The following is a 17776-nucleotide window of genomic DNA, read 5'->3' as shown; positions in this document are numbered from 1 at the left end:
GTCCCTTCTGGTAACTTCTGCTCTACTAATGTTCTTGACTGCAGCAAGCTCAGACAGAGCCCTTCCAGACAACAAGTCACAAATGTGGTCCTGGACTTGGTTATATTTCAGTAACAACTTGAGAGTTGCTGATTTAAATATCCATCTTTAATCTAATCAAGTTCTTTGTATTCATTTTCATTCATATAATTTAAATAATGAAATATTTACATTTTACAGGGCCACGGCCAAACCCATTGTAGTACTTCTTCCTGTGCTTGGACTGACCTGGTTGTGTGGTGTTTTGGTTCATCTCAGTGTAGTCTGGGCATACGTCTTCATTGCGCTAAACTCATTTCAGGTAAGAAATCCTCTTTTGAATTTTATCCAGACTTACACAAACAAGTCAAAATAATAAAAGTGCATAATATCAAAGAAAAAGTTGCATAGATTCATAGGGTTAATACATATCTAACAAAATAGGTGCCAAGCATCACAAGGGATGCCTACTGACTATGGCCACTGCAAACCAGACACCTATGTCAATGTCAATATAGCAACTCCTTTTACACATTTTAGCACAAAGACACACTTTGTGGACCACTTTTTGAACTTAACCTGTAAAATATATCCTTGTAATATGTCTTTTAAAGTCTTGCAAATGGTACATAGTGATGTCAATTGTTATCATCAGTGCTCATTAATGTCTCATGTCTTTATGTTCCATATCATCTATAAAACCTTTATATGGTCATTAAATTACCTGTTGAAATGACATATCCTTATATTTTACAATAGGTAGTGTATGAAACATTTTCTAATAAGTTTTTAATTATATATATATATATGGCATGGGATCAGCTATCTGGAAGCCTGTTCTCCAGAAAGCTCTGAATTACAGGAATGCCATCTCCCATTTTATTCTTATAATTTAAATTTTAAAAAAATGATTTATTTTTTCTATGTAATAAAAATCCTTTATCAGGAAAACCTTAGGTCCTAAACATTATGAAAAACTGGTCCCATACCTATATAAATATACACAATATATATATAATATACATGGTATGGGATCCCTTATCCGGAAACCCTTTATCCAGAAAGCTCAGAATTACGGATGCCTGTCTCCCATAGACTCCATTTTAATCAAATAATTCTGAATTTTAAAACTGATTTCCTTTTTCTCTGTAATAATAAAACAGAACCTTGTACTTGATCCCAACTAATATAGAAATAATCCTTATTTTATGCAAAACAATCCTATTGGGTTTAATTAATGTTTTATTGATTTTTTAGTAGACTTAAAGTATGGAGATCCAAATTACAGAAAGACCCGTTATCCAGAATACCCTTGGTCCCGAGCATTCTGGATAATGGGTCCTATACCTGTATATATATATATATATATATATATATATATATTCATGCACAAATTTAATGAAAGAGATAACAACTTCCGAGTTATTTTGCACTCTCTTATCTCCTTAGAAAACAAGCCGAACATATTACACAGCTGTGACTGGTCCTGCCTATGTTCTGCACCATTACCAGAGCTTTGGCAGCTTAACAGGAAATGTGTTGTGTAGGAGTAGGCAACGTTTGAAGGCTGAGAGTGCTGTGGTCATGGAAAACATTTCCCAATGTGCCTACCAAAAGGGGCATGGTTTAATTGTTGATGGGATTCATTACTTTGCAGGCTGCAGCTGATTTATTTAGCAGGATTTAGAAAAAAAAAAAAAATCACATAAATCAGTTTGGAAACAAAAGTCAGTTTTCATTTAAAAAAGTAATTAATTTGTGATGTATGGCACCCTTTAACCTGCAGAAGGGCCTATATGTGTGCTATATGTGTGCTCTTCTACTCAAACACAATTTATCAACACAATTTGTCTTATTCAAACCTTTGTGCTATTATAAAGTGCAGTATACCTTTTATTTAAAAAACGCATATTAAAGGTAACCTTGTAGTTCTGTGACCATATAAAGGCACGCAACCTGCTGCCCTGTGCATTTATGTTGACATGTAACTCCTTGGTGACTTCCAATATTCTTCTGGCAGTAAGGCTGATGGCCCATGGGGAGATTAGTTGCCGGAAAGGTGTACAGCATCTTCCTGCAGGAAATTTTGCTCAACTGGAAAATGAAGCGACACGTCTGCCTTTTCAGTGCTGATTCACCTTATTTTTGGTGGAAAGGCATTTTGGTGAGATTTGTCTCCATGGCAGCCAAGATTAACTGGGTGACATGTATCCCCATGGCCCATTATGGAGAGTAGTAGTCAGCACCAAGCCTTGTGATTAGTTAGAAGTAGTGCAGGTTCCCCAATGGCCACTTTCCATCGGCATATCCTGGTACAGAAGAACAGGAACAGCACCTCTTGTCTTTGTAGATTAAAATGCCTTTATTGCGACATTTTTTGGAGGCAAACAACAATAGCAGCAACGTTTCAGGTCACAAGACCTTTTATCAAGCTTGATAAAAGGTCTTGTGACCTGAAACGTTGCTGCTATTGTTGTTTGCCCCAAAAAAATGTCGCAATAAAGGCATTTTAATCTACAAAGACAAGAGGTGCTGTTCCTGTTCCCCATGGCCCATTACCCTAAGGGAATATATTGTTTTCCATGTGTAATATTCTCTTGATATGAAGAGCCACTTTATAAACATATTGGACTTTTTGGTTTATGTCCTCTCCCTTAGTTCCTGGAAAAAGTCAAGGACCTATAAACAAACCATGCACCAGAGTTCCTGCAATAGTTAAAGAAAATAAGCAGTCACTCTAACTTTCATTTGGACCTCATCGTCACACTGATTGGAATGTTCCTTGGAAGACTCTGTTATAGAGGCTTTGTGTTAGTATTATCAGTCTGCTCTAAGAATTATCATGGGTTGCCTTTGTCTATCAGTCTATTCTAAAGGTGGCCGTAAACAGGCCTAAAAAAGCTGCTGACTCAGTCTCTCCAGACCAAAACCGAAGCTTATTGGCCCTTGTGTGAGGCCTAGCAATGGATGAGGACTGTATTAATGTATTTTATTTTACCAGTCCTCCAACTGGTCTTTGTAAGCCCCAATGTGCAGGGCATTAGGCTTATCCGATCATTGACCCTAGGGCCAGTGAGTAAATCTGGTAATGTATGCCCACCTTTACTAGTATAGGTATGGGACCTGTTATTGAGTCCAGGTTAGTTTGCAGTTACTGGAACTCGCTCACCAGCTTTTGAGCCAAAATAGCTAATAAAAATACAAGTTATGCAAAGTCGGTTTAAAAGAATAAGAGCACATCACACATCACAAGCATGTTTATTTTTCAAAGCTTTCAAGATATGAATTTCAGTTTTTTTCTTGACTTTTCAGTCAGATAATAGTGACTCATATGCTCTTGTCTCATAGACTTTTCAACAACAAAATGGCATTAATATGTTTTCCATAGATGTGTTATACAGACAGAGTCACAAGTTAATAAAGACGTGTGTATTCTTTATCTAAGTGGTACTTTAATCATACTATACATCTAACTGCAAAGCCCAAGAGATGAATGCAAATATAAAGAGAAATAAATATTTTTCAGAGCAGAATAAAAATCTCAAGTTATAGTTATTGTTACAGTTAAGGAAAAGGTGTTACATTGCCTGAACTACTACAGTGGGGCCATAACATCATTAATTGTAAATAAAATATTCTTACTTAATGCTTGGCCCACACCTGTAACCCTCTTAGGCTTTTATAACCCCACCCTCACTTTGTTGCATTTTAAAGTGATGGATTATGGGTAGCGAGGGGAACTTCAGACAGGGGGAGGGGAAGTACAAACGGGCTATTAGGGCGAAGACACGAAGGATGGTTGAGGCGACTAATCGCATTGATTTTGCCGCCATAGACTAATGTATAAGTCGTAACTAATAGCAGCTCTATTTGCGACACGCCAATTAGTCACCGCAACCGTGTGTCTTAATCGCCCTGTGTGTCCTTGACCTTATGGTTTCCTTTCAATCTGTGGAATCAGGTATGTCTGTGTGTAATAGCTGAATTAATACACCTCTTCTATATAAACCCAACCAAATGAGCTCATATCTAAAAAGAGGGGGTATGTATTCCCTTTTAAATCAAAGGTGATAGCAATGAAGAACGCATGCTTTAAAGGAACACTATGCCAGTTTTGTATTTATCCTTTGTATTTAGAAGATGGAAATATTAAGAAGTGAATGTTTAACCATTCTCCTTTTGTTTCCCGGCCAAGTTTTTGTTGAATGTGCACATTGCATTTCCAATACCTGCATAGTGCACTCTGTATCACATAACCGCTTCTCTGTCAGGAATTGGCAATCTCCCAGCATGCTATTCACATAATGTGGCACAGCATCTAGAAGCAAATTATTTATAGAAAGAGCACTTGTGTTTTTCCCGAACACTTTCTGTATGTTGTACAGTGGTCAACATGGACTTGCCAACAAAACATACTTAGTTGATGACACTTTTTGTTACTGTTGTTTATGCCTCAGCAAGACTGAATCAATGTTTCACATATTGTGTACTCTTTTATATAGTGAGCGGATCTACACAAAAGAGGTATAGGCCGTCCCTGAACTTAGATGGGTGAATATGCACACTAGTTAATATGTAAGCAGTGGTTTTATTGTATGGCCTGTTCTTTACAGAAGCATATATACATATGCTATGCTGATAAAATAATATAGCACCCATTGAAAAATAAAAATATAAAAAAAAAATCTTATGAGGGAGTTCTGTGACTATCAAGGCACAAGGCTGCATGTCTTGAAAGCCTGAGCACACTTGTAGTTGGACCAGTAATACTTGAGTGGTTGCCATGGGATACTGCCCAGGTTAAAATTTGCATGGTATTATTATAATATGAGTACGAAAGAGTATTGTTTTTCCACCACTGCAGTAAAAATAGACAAGAAATACTCAGAACAGAAATGGATGTTGTGTTTCCTACACAGACACTTTGAAGTCCATTAGCTTTGCCCTTTTTAAAACAGTTCAGTTTTGTTCTTGTAAAGAACATATGCTAACGGCAATTTTCAAATATTCAATCAACTCTGGAAACATACACTTTAAATAAAGTGTCATCCTGCTATAGTAACAGAGAGTAGAGATAAGTAGGGAGCAGACAAAGAACTGTATGGCTAAAAAGCATTGGAAATGCAAGCAGGAATCAAAGCAAAAGATAGCTTTGTGCTGAAAAAGAAGTGTTGTTAAGCTCATAACCCCACCAGCAATTAGCACATGCAAAACAACAGCATATGATTGTTCTGGGTTTTTTTTTTTGTTTTTTTTATGTTCTGTTATGGTTCAAAGTGTGACATAAACACTGACATAACAAGTAACCGAATGACACCCACACTGACAGTTTTCATGAGTTTCGTGAGTTTAGAGCTTAATACATAAAAACACACCCACTATTCATTCCTATGGGAGTTTTAGAAGTCTATTTATCTAATGGTGAATTCTAATTTTCACCCATTGATAAATACGCTTCTAAAAATCCCATAGGAATGAATGGATCATGGGTGAGTTTTTATGTGTTGAGCTCTAAGCTCACATTTTGATAAATTTGCCCCTTAGTGATGTTTGACATTTAACGAGAAACTCATGAAATTACATCATTAATTTATGCCGCACCATCTTTTGTTTATACAATAGAAAAACCTTGTCTGTAAGTTCATTTGGGTTGTAAATACTTCACCTTTCTTAAGTGGGGCTATTCAGATTTTTATGCTGGGACTCCATGATATACGTGGTACGAGGTATAGTGGAATAAGGCAAATATTCTGGCCACATCCACAATTTTACAGGCACATAAATAGTGTAAAGCTACACTTGCCCAAAATGTATTTTTGTAAATTAGAGCAAGTATACTGGCAGTATACTGACATTATACAGTAAGATCAAGGCAGATGACAATATCAGCAGGTGAAAGTGGCAGGTTCTAGCAACCCTGGCACCTTACACATACATAACTTTTTGGGAGAAGTGGGTAGAAGAAGAAGAAGAGCACCCAATCACATTATGCAATAAAATCAGTGTATAGAGCAATATTCCAGAATGCCCCCTCTTATGTCCTCTTACTCCCCCCCCCTCACCCCATTCCCCCTTAATTACCATTAACATTGCCACATTGTCTGGAAAAAATGCCCGACATTCGTCTCTATTACTTTTCTTCCCTTGCTATATATTTGTGCCAGGGCTTTACTTGCCCTGGTTGAGCCTTTGTAGAAAAATCAGGGGTTTGAATCATTGCTCAATTTTAGGTTGACTACCGTATATACTCGAGTATAAGCCGATCCCAATATAAGCCGAGGTACCTAATTTTACCCAAGAAAACTGGAAAAACTTATTGACTCGAGTATAAGCCTAGGGTGGGAAATGCAGCAGCTACTGCTAAGTTTCAATAATCAAAATGAATACCAATAAAATTACATTAATTGAGGCATCAGTGGGGTATATGTTTTTCAAAATTTATTTCAAAGAAAAACAGTAAACTAGCTGTGTAAGCGGAGAAGAGGATCAACAAAAACTGGCAAACTGGCAGCAGACCCAGTCCCTGAGAAGATATAAGGGGAAATAAGTATTGCTAGTGGGAGCCTAGGCCAGGGCACTGGAGGGTCTGGTTGCAGGTGGCCTAATTTGCACACAAAGGACAGAGGGTGGTAGTCTAGAGGGACCCATGGCACCCGACTCGAGTATAAGCCGAGGGTGACTTTTTTCAGCACATTTTGGGTACTCGAGTATATACAGTAAGTCTTTGCATCTGCCATTTCCATCTGTCATGGGAGCTAGTCAACTGGACTAAAACCTTCTTTTATCTTAAATGTTCTTATATCTTTTATCTCAACTGAAAATACTTTCCTTGTACCTAACATTAATCATAAGCAGATCTGTCCCGTTTCGTTTCCCCAGAAAATTTGCGAAACTGCCAAAAGATTTGCAAATTGTGGCTACCTCTCAACTTTTTTTTGATGTGACCGCAACTTATTTGACTTATTTTGACATGACAGCGACTTTTTGCTTTCTCAGTGAATTTTTGCTGCAGTTTCATAAATAAATTTGCTAATGCAGAATTTTGCAGCAGATCCACGCCTAGTGAAACAATTTGCTCATCACTATCCACCATAGAGATTCCTCGAAAATAGAACTGACTATTCACAGAAAGTAGCTGAACATATGCTGTAGGTCTCAGCTATAGCATGTCAATTAAACAAATTCAGAAAAGTACAACACAATAAAGAGGTGCTGGATAAATAGACCTCAGTGTGCATTTTAGAGACTGCAGTATAAATGTATTAGAAAGTTATTTATCTGGCTCCTATAGTATACACAAATTTGGTTATTAAAATACAGTATTTTGCTATGGCTCATCTAAAGAGATTGCAAATGTCTGGTTAAGAGCATTTGAAAACTCTATTATAAGCATGCTTGCTACAATTGTATTGAAAATGTATACATAATATGTTACTCTACCTATTTAAAAATAAAATATAAAACCCTAATTGGCTTTCAAGGCTATCTGGAGAAGCAAATGAACATTAATCTCATAATGTACTCTACCAAGCCTTCAGACTGGATCATACCATTTATGGCTTAAGGCCCCTGTAGAAAGAACAGCTTTACTACCCTCCAGTGAACAGGCATAGATAATAATCATTGATTAATACTATTAAAAAATAGTCCCCACATCATACACACAACCCAAAGTCTTCTACATAGAGCAGATTTCTAAAATTCTAAACAGAGTCAAAGTTGGGACTTTTAAGTGGCTGTTTTGCCCAAACAATTTAACATGAACAAATTGTAGCAATGCCATTGAGATGGCTTGTCTAAATCTGACCCTGCATTTTTATTACTATGGATATATTATCAATTTATTCCTCATACCTTTTTGTTTTGTCTAACAGGGGCTGTATATATTCCTAATCTATGCCATCTACAATAGTGAGGTAAGGTATTTGGTATTTTAATTACTTCTATCAGATGTCTTCCCTTACCCTACCCTCTCTCTAATAAGCTATGTCCCTTAAATAGAGAACATTGTAATAAGATATTCATTTTAAAAAATCCTTGTTATGTTTTTGTTTTCACTTCTGAGTTTTATATCCTTCTTTAATATACGTTTACATGATTTGTAATGTTTTATTTTTCAACTGTTGCCTTTATCTCTTTTCCTTTCTACTCTTAGCTTCCAGCTTGTGCTTCTTTTACACATTTTCTTCCCCTGTTATCTTTTTCTTTGTGTTATTATCTATTATCCCCCTTGGTTTCAGGTTTCAGCTCTTCTGCTTTTTTTTGTTATCCTATTTTGTCTGCTAATGTACAGTATTTTATTCCCAATTACATTATCTCTTATTTCCCTGTTAGGACCATATGTCCTGTGTTCTTCTTTTAGGTTTTTTTTTTCTTTCTATTCTGTCAATCTTTTATCCTGTGGGAAAGGAATATGAAAAATGTACTCACCCCAAGTGATTTTTTTAGCTTCAGTTTTATTAAGCTATTAAAATGGTGCAAAGTTCACAATATATCAACTATGTTAATGAGAAAAAGAAACATAAAGCTCCCCACATGGGATATGTTTAGGGTTGCCACCTGGCCAGTATTTTACTGGCCTGGTTGGTAAAAACTATGTTTGATACCAATGTTATTAAAAGTTGGCAACCATAGATAACCTATTGATCAGCTATTCAGATCCTGTCCAGTCTGACACTTACTATTACATTACATACTATTAAACCCAAAATATATAACATTTTTACACAATTACACACTCCCTATGTGTAATTGTGTATATTGTAAGATTGTGCAGAGTTGAGTATCCTTGTAGCGCTTTATAAAGTTATACATACATACATAAATGGATAAATCAGCTATCATGTAATAAGAGAGTGTTGCATCAAATTTCTTGGTGGAAGCTGGCCATGTAGTACCTGAAAGCAATACCAGGTGTGCCAGATTTTGTGATATTGATCTAGTGTGTCTTCTTTCTCTGCTATCACCCATTCCATACAATTTCTGTTGAACATCTGAAATAATAATTTCCTGGTAGTTTTAGGGCAGTTTGTTGGATATATTTGCAGTAAAGCTATAACCGGGTCTTTGGGTAACTGCTGTTGTATTAATTGTGATCTCATTTGGAAGAGGTCTTGCCAAAAAGTCTTCTGCAGTTCTTGTTCCCTTTGGTGCATATAAGAAAGTTTAGTTTCAGGATATTTGTCTGTAGGTTTAACTGTATATTTTTCAGACAATCTCTCAAATGTTTTGAGAGTAGTGATGAGCGAATCTCACCCATTTCGCTTTGCCTAAAAATTTGCAAAACAACAGCAAAATTTGCGACTTTTTTTGACGCACAAATATTTAGTCTGCAAATTTTCTCTGAAGTTTCATGAAACAATTTCGCCAAGGGCGAAATGTGGAAGTTCGCTGCAAATCTATGCGTGGCGAAAAAATTCGCTCATCACTATTTGAGAGTATTGCAGAGTACAGATCTTTTAGTTGCCTAATTCCACAAGTAGTCCATTGTGAGATAGGGATATGCAGTATAAGTCTAGTTAATGCAGCTAGCGGCATCCCAGACCCCCAGAGCGCCAGAAAGGTCTGTGAGTATTGTATTATTTTATTTATTATTAACATTTATTAATAAAGCGACAACATATTCCGCAGCGCTGTACAATAAGTGGGTTTCATACATTGGACATACAGAGTAACATATAAAGCAATCAATAACCGATACAAGAGGTGAAGAGGGCCCTGCCCAAAAGAGCTTACAATCTACAAGTACTCTTTGGAACTTCATTCTTGGAGGTTCATCTACTCCTGTTTCAAACATGTGTATAAAACAGACTATATATCTATATAAGTAGGAAACCCTAAAGATCTTGCTGTAGAGTCCAACTGACTTCTTACCACTGTTATAAACAAATAAAATATCCATAAGGCTTTGTAAAGGAAGTCTTTCGAATATGTTTTATCACTGCCTATATCCAAAGGGAACCAAATTACTGAATAATGTTTTCTTCTATTTAAAGCAAATGACTTTCTTTCTGTAGGTGCGAAATGCCATTCAAAGAATGAAAGACAAGAAGAAAGCTTTGTCTTTTACGGTGAGTTTCAACAAAAAGGTTGAACTTGATGGATATGTTACTTTTTTCAACCTAATTTACAGTGTTACTGTGTAAAAATATTCAATATATCACAAAAACGTGTCCATACTTTGGGACCGGCATAAGAGCAATAAGGAGTTGGAGTCCTGAGGTTGAACCTATGTAGGAAACTTCTCTAATCAAAAACCTGCCTGCGTGGGCTCTAGCCACAGTCAGTTTCTTGCTCTGCTGGAACTTGATTGGTTGCCTTGAATGGTTGTGTTCCATGCTGATGTAGGTCCCACTTTATATGCTGTCTGGGGACTTTCAGATACCTGATTCCTAACCTTCATTCTAATTCTACTGTTCTAGAACTGTTCAAATCCAACAAACTACGTGTCCAGCCAAAGGAACACTATATGGGAAACCGGGAAATCAAGTCTGACTCCACCTTCAAGTATTTCATCACACCCCCCTCTGAAAAACACAGTAAGCAATGGTAAGTATTTCTACCACTAAGCACAAGTGGGACTAGTGCTGTTTCATAGATAGATACTGTAGCTATCCACTAGTAAGAAAATAATATAAATCAATTTCATATATTTAAAAGACCTTGTACAGTATCTTGTAGACAAATGTCATGCAGCAAACAATACACTCTTTGTATCACTGGGGAGGAGAAACATTATGCTCTGCAAGTTGTTGCTAGATGTGATGTAGAAGACTTATTTTTGTTCCTGCTTATGAAGTTACTACCAACAAGGATCCAATCATCCTGAAGATTATTTTGATGGGGTTAAAAGAGTTTGATGCCCATTAAATGTTCATTATGCCACTGTTAAAGCTTGGAAACTCTCTGTGGCCTAATTCCTAAATTAATAAAATATTAATGTAAGTCTAAGCTACTTTCCTTGACACTATGACCTATAATAAATAATTGCTATCAAAAGCAGTGTCTGTCTATGTACATATTCTACACTCCTGCTCCTGTTCTGACTCCTGAAACAATGTTACAAGCCAGCTGATGAAAGCTGATTAAAAGACCTAGAGCAGCGGTTCTCAACCTTTGGGTTGGGACCCTTTTGGGGGTCGAACAACCCTTTCACAGGGGTCGCCTAAGACCATCGGAAAACACATATTTCCAATGGTCTTAGGAATAATTTTATGGGTGGGGGTCACCACAACATGAGGAACTGTATAAAAGGGTCATGGCATTAGGAAGGTTGAGAACCACTGACCTAGAGGGAACATAAGTCCTTTTATGTTATTTTAAGAGTCAAAGCCAAAGACCAGGGAGGTTTAATCATACTGCTTTGTCTCCAGTTACATTTAGAAATAGTTTTAAAACCACTGAAAATAATATTTTTCTCTTTAGGAAACCTGGTTGCCAAAAACCCTGTTAACATATCTTCCATCTTGTCAACTGACACAACAGTAAGTAGAGAATGGTTCCATGTATAGGGTGGTTCCATTTGTTACGTTTGCACATTCATTTGGGATAAAATCATACATTAACTACTGTGCTGTCTTTATATGTGTTTTTGCTTGCCAGATCAGTAACACTCTGAAATGTAATTAACTGTAATAGTTTCCTAAGTACACTTCATGTTTATATCATATTACCTCTCTATGGTCTCTTTTCCAAGTATGTTAACATCTCAGATTTATCAAAATGTGTGATAGATTGGAAAAAAATTGCAAAAAAATTTTCTTCCAAATGGAATTTGCATTTTTCTGTGTTTAAAAAAGTAGCAGGTTGCGGATCACATGGTTCCTTACAATATGTTTTTTGGGATTGCCCCATAATCCAACCCATCTGGAAGGAAATAGCAAACCTCCTGGGTCGACTATTTTCCCGTGAGGTCCCCTTGGACCGTTCCATAATGCTATTGGGGAAACCATTCCCGAAAATGCGCAACAGTGGTCAAGCGCTAATTAACCAGATACTTACAGCCACCCGATTGGCTATTGCAGTCAAATGGAAAACATCTGCTGCACCCACTGTGACTGAGATAATTAACCGGGTAAATTCCAATAGGAAGTTTGAATATGGAATAGTTACCCTCCATAACAATTTCCCCTAATACCCTGGGACATTTGGGAATTACACGGTCTGGCTACCTAACTTAACTAAGCTTCTGCAGGGGACACCCACCCGCCTATTCCTTTTGATCACAATTTGCCATCTCTGTTGGCCTTCTGCATCAAATACTCGAACAAATCACCCCCATGCCCTATGATCTAGCATCCACCATTTAACCTGAAAACTATGGTTACAGTTTTCGCTTTTTCCTCTTAGAGCTTACATTACTGTTTATTATACTTTGTTTTTCTGGTAAGATTTTTTATAGAAAAAGAAGATATAATACTCATGAATTATCACTGGTAATAATGCTTTATTTTTTTTACTTCTTTTATTGACAATTGGCACTCAACACATGCTTTTATACTATACTGTATTGTGTTCTTTCTGCATTATTGAAAAATAAAATATAAGTTACAAAAAAAAAAAAAGTAGCAGGTCAATGAGAATTATATTGTTCCGTTTATTTTCACATTTTTCCATTAATAAGTCGCGACTTTTCAAGGTTTCAGAAAATACTTTTATTTATACTTATAATTATACAATTATTTGCATTTGTGTTTTTTCAATTATGTTTTTTAAAATTAAGAAAAAAACACAAAATTGATTTTCAGTAAATATCCTGCATAGCCACTGGACAGTTAGGGGCCCAATTGCTAATGTTCAATTTTTCTGCTATTCAACATTCATGCCACAAATGTAAAAATGTTCCATCTAAAGCTGTCAAGGTCATGACGTTGTCCTAGTTGTCTTTAGTTTGTGGTTTTAGAGCTTTTCGGTGGGTTTTTGGTTTGTAAATGCATGAAAGATCTTACAAAAACAAAAAATGTAAGGTGTTCCTTTCATTTTCAGTCTTAATATGCGTTTTTTATATTCGGATCTTTTAATAAATGACTAGACATTTGTGGTTTTAGTGGAAACAAGTTTATTCGTGGTTTCCAAAACCTCTAAAAACACAAAGATCCAAATGCTGATAAATGTGTGGTCAAAACTTTTAGGGTAAGAACCCACAGAGCGAGTTACTTACCCTGGTAGATCTCTGCTATCACGGGCAAGTAACCACTCCGAAAAGGCTTTCCACCACCAACAATAGAAGTCACCTTCGCATCACTTTGATTTCCGAAGTCAAGCGAAGTTGCCTGCAGGAGGAAACATGATTGCGTGATTTAGGATTACTGAAGCGTTGTGAAGGGCTTACAACCGGCGACTTCTGTTGTTGCTGGTGAAAAGCCTTTTCGAGCGGTTACTCACCCACGAAAGCAGAGATTTATCGTGGGCGAGTAACTCCTTGGGTTCTTACCCTAAAATGGTAAATGTAAGGATAACAGACTAAAGAAGGGGGCATTGGTACAAAAAAAAAAAAAAAAGGTTTTCTGTGCAAAATTGTAAAGATTATGAACCACAACCAAAAAGTACAGCAAGAAAATTCCAGACCTTAGACCAGTGATCACCAACCCCTTGGATGTTGCTCTCAGTGCCCCCAAACCAGGGAGTTATTTTTGAATTCCTGACTTGGTGGCAAGTTTTGGTTGAATAAAAACAAGATTTCCTACCAAATAAAGCCTCTGTAAGCTGATAGTGTGCATAGAGGCTGCCTAATAGCCAATCACAGCCTTTATTTGGCACCTCCATGAACGTTTATGATGCTTGTGTTGCTCTCCAAGTCTTTTTACATTTGACTGTGGCTATGATTAAACCAATATTTAATCATAGAAATTATCCTCCCCCTCCAGGGAAAAATAAAAATCATTTTACATACACCTACAGGCTAAATGAAAGCCTCCAGACCACAAAAAATAAGAAGAGCGAAAAGATTTTGAAATTCAGACTTTCTATAGCAAGGCACCTAGGTTGCCAAGGTGATGATGGTGCCTCAAACATAACATCATCCGCATGAAGCAGTCCAGATGTTGTGAGGAAACAATAGCAAAGGGTAATCTTACAGCATAATCTACCAGCAGTTAACCACAACATATAAACCATAAAATCGCACCTTCTGTGTACAAAAGTTTGTTAATGTTTTATTTCCAGAGGTTTAAAGTCACATGATTTTAAAGATTCAGATACCATTTGGCAAATCAATTAGGACTTGGCCAAAATCCTTCAGAAAGTGCTGGCATTTAGCCAAAATCTGAACCAAGCCCTGGATTCAATGCATCCCTAAAAAGAATGAATCAAATGTGATCCCAGGACTGGTCCGATTGGCATCTTGGAGTCAGGAAGGAATTTTTTCCCCTCTGCGGCAAATTAGAGAGGCTTCAGATGGGGTTTTTTGCCTCTTCTTGATCAACTAGCAGTTAGGCAGGTTATAAATAGGCATTAAGGTTGAACGTGATGGATATATGTCTTTTTTCAGCCTAACTTACTATGTTACTATGTAAATAGAAATAACCATTGCCCTCCTCCTTTTTTCCTTGTACTCAAGTCACTCTTTTTTACCTTTAAAATGTTACATTGATATACATAACTATATAGTAATGACAGGTTGGGTCATACCAAAGTCATTGAATACTTCATCTCCTCATCTCCTACCACTTATATTCAGAGTGGACCCATCAGGGCAAATCATTATCAAGTAATCCAATAGGTCACGATGACATGAAAAACAAATATGTGCACGTGGACCAAGTATTTATTTCAATTAGTGCATAGACAGTTATGTACAAGTATGGGATCCCTTATCTGGAAACCTGTTATCCAGAAATCTCCGAATTACGGAATGCCCGTCTCCCATAGACGGGCATTCAGAATTTAAAATTTCCTTTTTCTCTGTAGAAATAAAACACAACCTTGTAATTGATCCCAACTAAGATATAAATAATCCTTATTGGATGCAAAACAATCCTATTGGGTTTAATTAATGTTTTATTGATTTTTTAATAGATTTAAGGAATGGAGATCCAAATTACGGAAAGACCCCTTATCCGGAATACCTTTGGTCCCGAGAATTCTGGATAACAGGTCCTATACCTGTACTAAGCTATGTACAATGGCAACATTTATATCTTACTGTTAGCATTATCATCAATGTTCACACTTTTTTGTGTATTCAGGAATTTTATTCTCTTTAAATTTGCATTAATACACACAGAGCAAAAGGTTTGCCTCAGTTTAATGAATTGGTACTATTTGTTATCCCTTACAGCCTAATTAGGCAACATAAATGGATAAAGTCCAGCATTCGGAATAGAACGTATTTTCTCTTTAAATTTTACAAACCTGTTCAACTTGTAGTTTTCCACCAGCCTAGCCTAGCAGGTTCTAAATCCTATTTCCAGGGAACTCGTTAAGCTAAAAAGACTGCGTTGAAACAATTTTTGCTTTATAAAAAAAACAGGAGGATTTTCGGCAGCGCCTCTATCAATGATTAAATTAATCTTCCAAAAGCTGCCCATGCCACCTACTGCTTAGTTACTCGCTTTGAACATGTGAAACTGACTTAAGAGCTTACAGATTGGGCCGGTGTTGTAGGAGGAACGTAAAATCCCTAAAATATAAAGTTCAGCCAGTCCAAATGCCAAGGTCATGCTGCTTCCTAGCTAGATACAAGCAGCTAATTCCTCCTGTGGTTCTCTGCAGTTTTTCCATATAGAGCACCTTGTACGAGCAGGGTATTTTACTGATGAATTTCTATGTATAGAATAAACAAAGAAATCACATTTCTTCTTATAGCTTCACAGAAATCAAGAAAATATTGCTGGATGTGTAACTGCATACTAGAGGAGTATTAAAGAACCCTTGCCAGCATTTTGCTGATCTGCTATTATAAAAATAAAATGAATATTAACAATTACCAGAAAGTTCAGTAACCATATAAAGACATGTTTCCTTGCAAGTGCTCCTAATGCATATAGAAACCAGAAGTTTCCTATCATCTCCCACACAACAAAGCTGACATCTCAAATAGCAAGAACCTCAGTAGTCAAAACAGCATGTGTTGCCTCCCACCATTTCCCTTTCAATTAATTTACTGGAAATTGAAATTATAGGTAGAGGCAAAATTAAAAGTACAGGTATAGGATACGTTATATGGAAACCCGGTATACAGAAAGTTCCGAATTACTGGCAGCCCATCTCCCATAGACTCCATTATAAGCAAATAATTATAATTTTTAAAAATGATTTCCTTTTTCTCTGTAATAATAAAACAGTACCTTGTACTTGATCCCAACTAAGATATAATTACCCCTTATTGGGGGCAGAACAGCCCTATTGGGTTTATTTAATGGTTAAATGATTCCCTTTTCTCTGTAATAATAAAACAGTACCTGTACTTGATCCCAACTAAGATATAATTACCCCTTATTGGGGGCAGAACAGCCCTATTGGGTTTATTTAATGGTTAAATGATTCCCTTTTCTCTGTAATAATAAAACAGTACCTGTACTTGATCCCAACTAAGATATAATTACCCCTTATTGGGGGCAGAACAGCCCTATTGGGTTTATTTAATGGTTAAATGATTCCCTTTTCTCTGTAATAATAAAACAGTACCTTGTACTTGATCCCAACTAAGGTATAATATATCCTTATTGGAGGAAATTCAATCATATTGGGTTTATTTAATGTTTGAATAATATTTTAGTGGATTTAAGATATGGAGATCCAAATTACAGAAAAATCCCTTATCCAGAAAACCCCAGGTCCCAAGCATTCTGGATAATGGGTTCCATACCTGTACCACTTCATTAACCTGTAAAATGGCATTTCCTTGCACAAATAGGATGCCTATTAAAATCTCCAGAACTAGTGATGAGCGAATCTGTTCCGTTTCGTTTTGTCATAAAATTCGCAAAATGGCACGAATATTTGTGAAATGGCGAAAAAGTTGAGAACCACATTTGTTGCGCAATATTTTTTTGTTGCCCGCATCTTTTTTAGTCGCCCGTGCCCTTTTTGGACGTGACCGCGCCCTTTTTTGATGCGACCGTGCCCAATTTGATGCGTGACAAAAAGTTTTTATGCACAACTAATTTTTCACAGCGAATTTTCACAAAACAATTCACCAATGGCAAGATATGGAAATTCGCTGCGAATCCATGCCTGCCGAAAAAAATTCAGAACATATAACTAGGAGATAAAGGCCCCCAGAGAAAATGAATTGTTCATAGATGCCTTATCAATATCCCATTTGTCACCCTATAACTCCTAGAAGTGTGGTCTGCTCCTGTCATACCTCTGATTTCATAGAATGGACACACACAAAAGTACATAGTGTAGTTACAAAATATATGTTCCACCAGCACCTTTTATTCATGCAATATGTATCTTTAAAAAAAAAAAAAAAACAAGTCAAATATCAGTAAGCTCCAGAAAATATAACAAAGGTTAAAGCTGTATGCTTTCTCTTACACTTGCACACCCAGGGATCGTAAATGATTCCTATAGTTTTAAACAATTTTGTATCATCAGCAAAAACAGAGGTAGTGCGTACAATGTCAACCCCATTAATAAAAAATTGAAAAAGCAAAGAACCAAGGATAGACCCCTGTGGTATTTCACTAATACTGGTCCAGTTAGAAAGTATCCCATTTACCACCACTCTTTGCAGTTCTCTATCCAAGTAAAAAAATTATGTTCTAGGCTATTATTTCTTAATTTAATTAGTAACCTTCTGTTACTAAAG

General features: G+C 36.5%; 1 protein-coding gene across 4 annotated transcripts in view; it reads left to right on the top strand.

The window, feature by feature from the left end:
* adgrd2 (adhesion G protein-coupled receptor D2) overlaps nucleotides 1-17776 on the top strand; it is a 91696-nt gene that overhangs the window by 46777 nt on the left and 27143 nt on the right. For all 4 annotated transcript variants that reach the window (XM_031891609.1, XM_012953022.2, XM_031891608.1 and 1 more), the window contains exons 20-24: nucleotides 220-340; nucleotides 7893-7934; nucleotides 10035-10088; nucleotides 10440-10566; nucleotides 11443-11501. In XM_031891609.1, the coding sequence (XP_031747469.1) occupies nucleotides 220-340; nucleotides 7893-7934; nucleotides 10035-10088; nucleotides 10440-10566; nucleotides 11443-11501 (403 nt within the window). The remainder of the gene's footprint in view (nucleotides 1-219; nucleotides 341-7892; nucleotides 7935-10034; nucleotides 10089-10439; nucleotides 10567-11442; nucleotides 11502-17776) is intronic.

This window comes from Xenopus tropicalis, chromosome 8 (assembly GCF_000004195.4).
Source record: "Xenopus tropicalis strain Nigerian chromosome 8, UCB_Xtro_10.0, whole genome shotgun sequence".
NCBI lineage: Eukaryota > Metazoa > Chordata > Amphibia > Anura > Pipidae > Xenopus > Xenopus tropicalis.
Note: the sequence above shows the minus strand (reverse complement) of the source record. Positions and strands in the feature narration are given on the sequence as shown.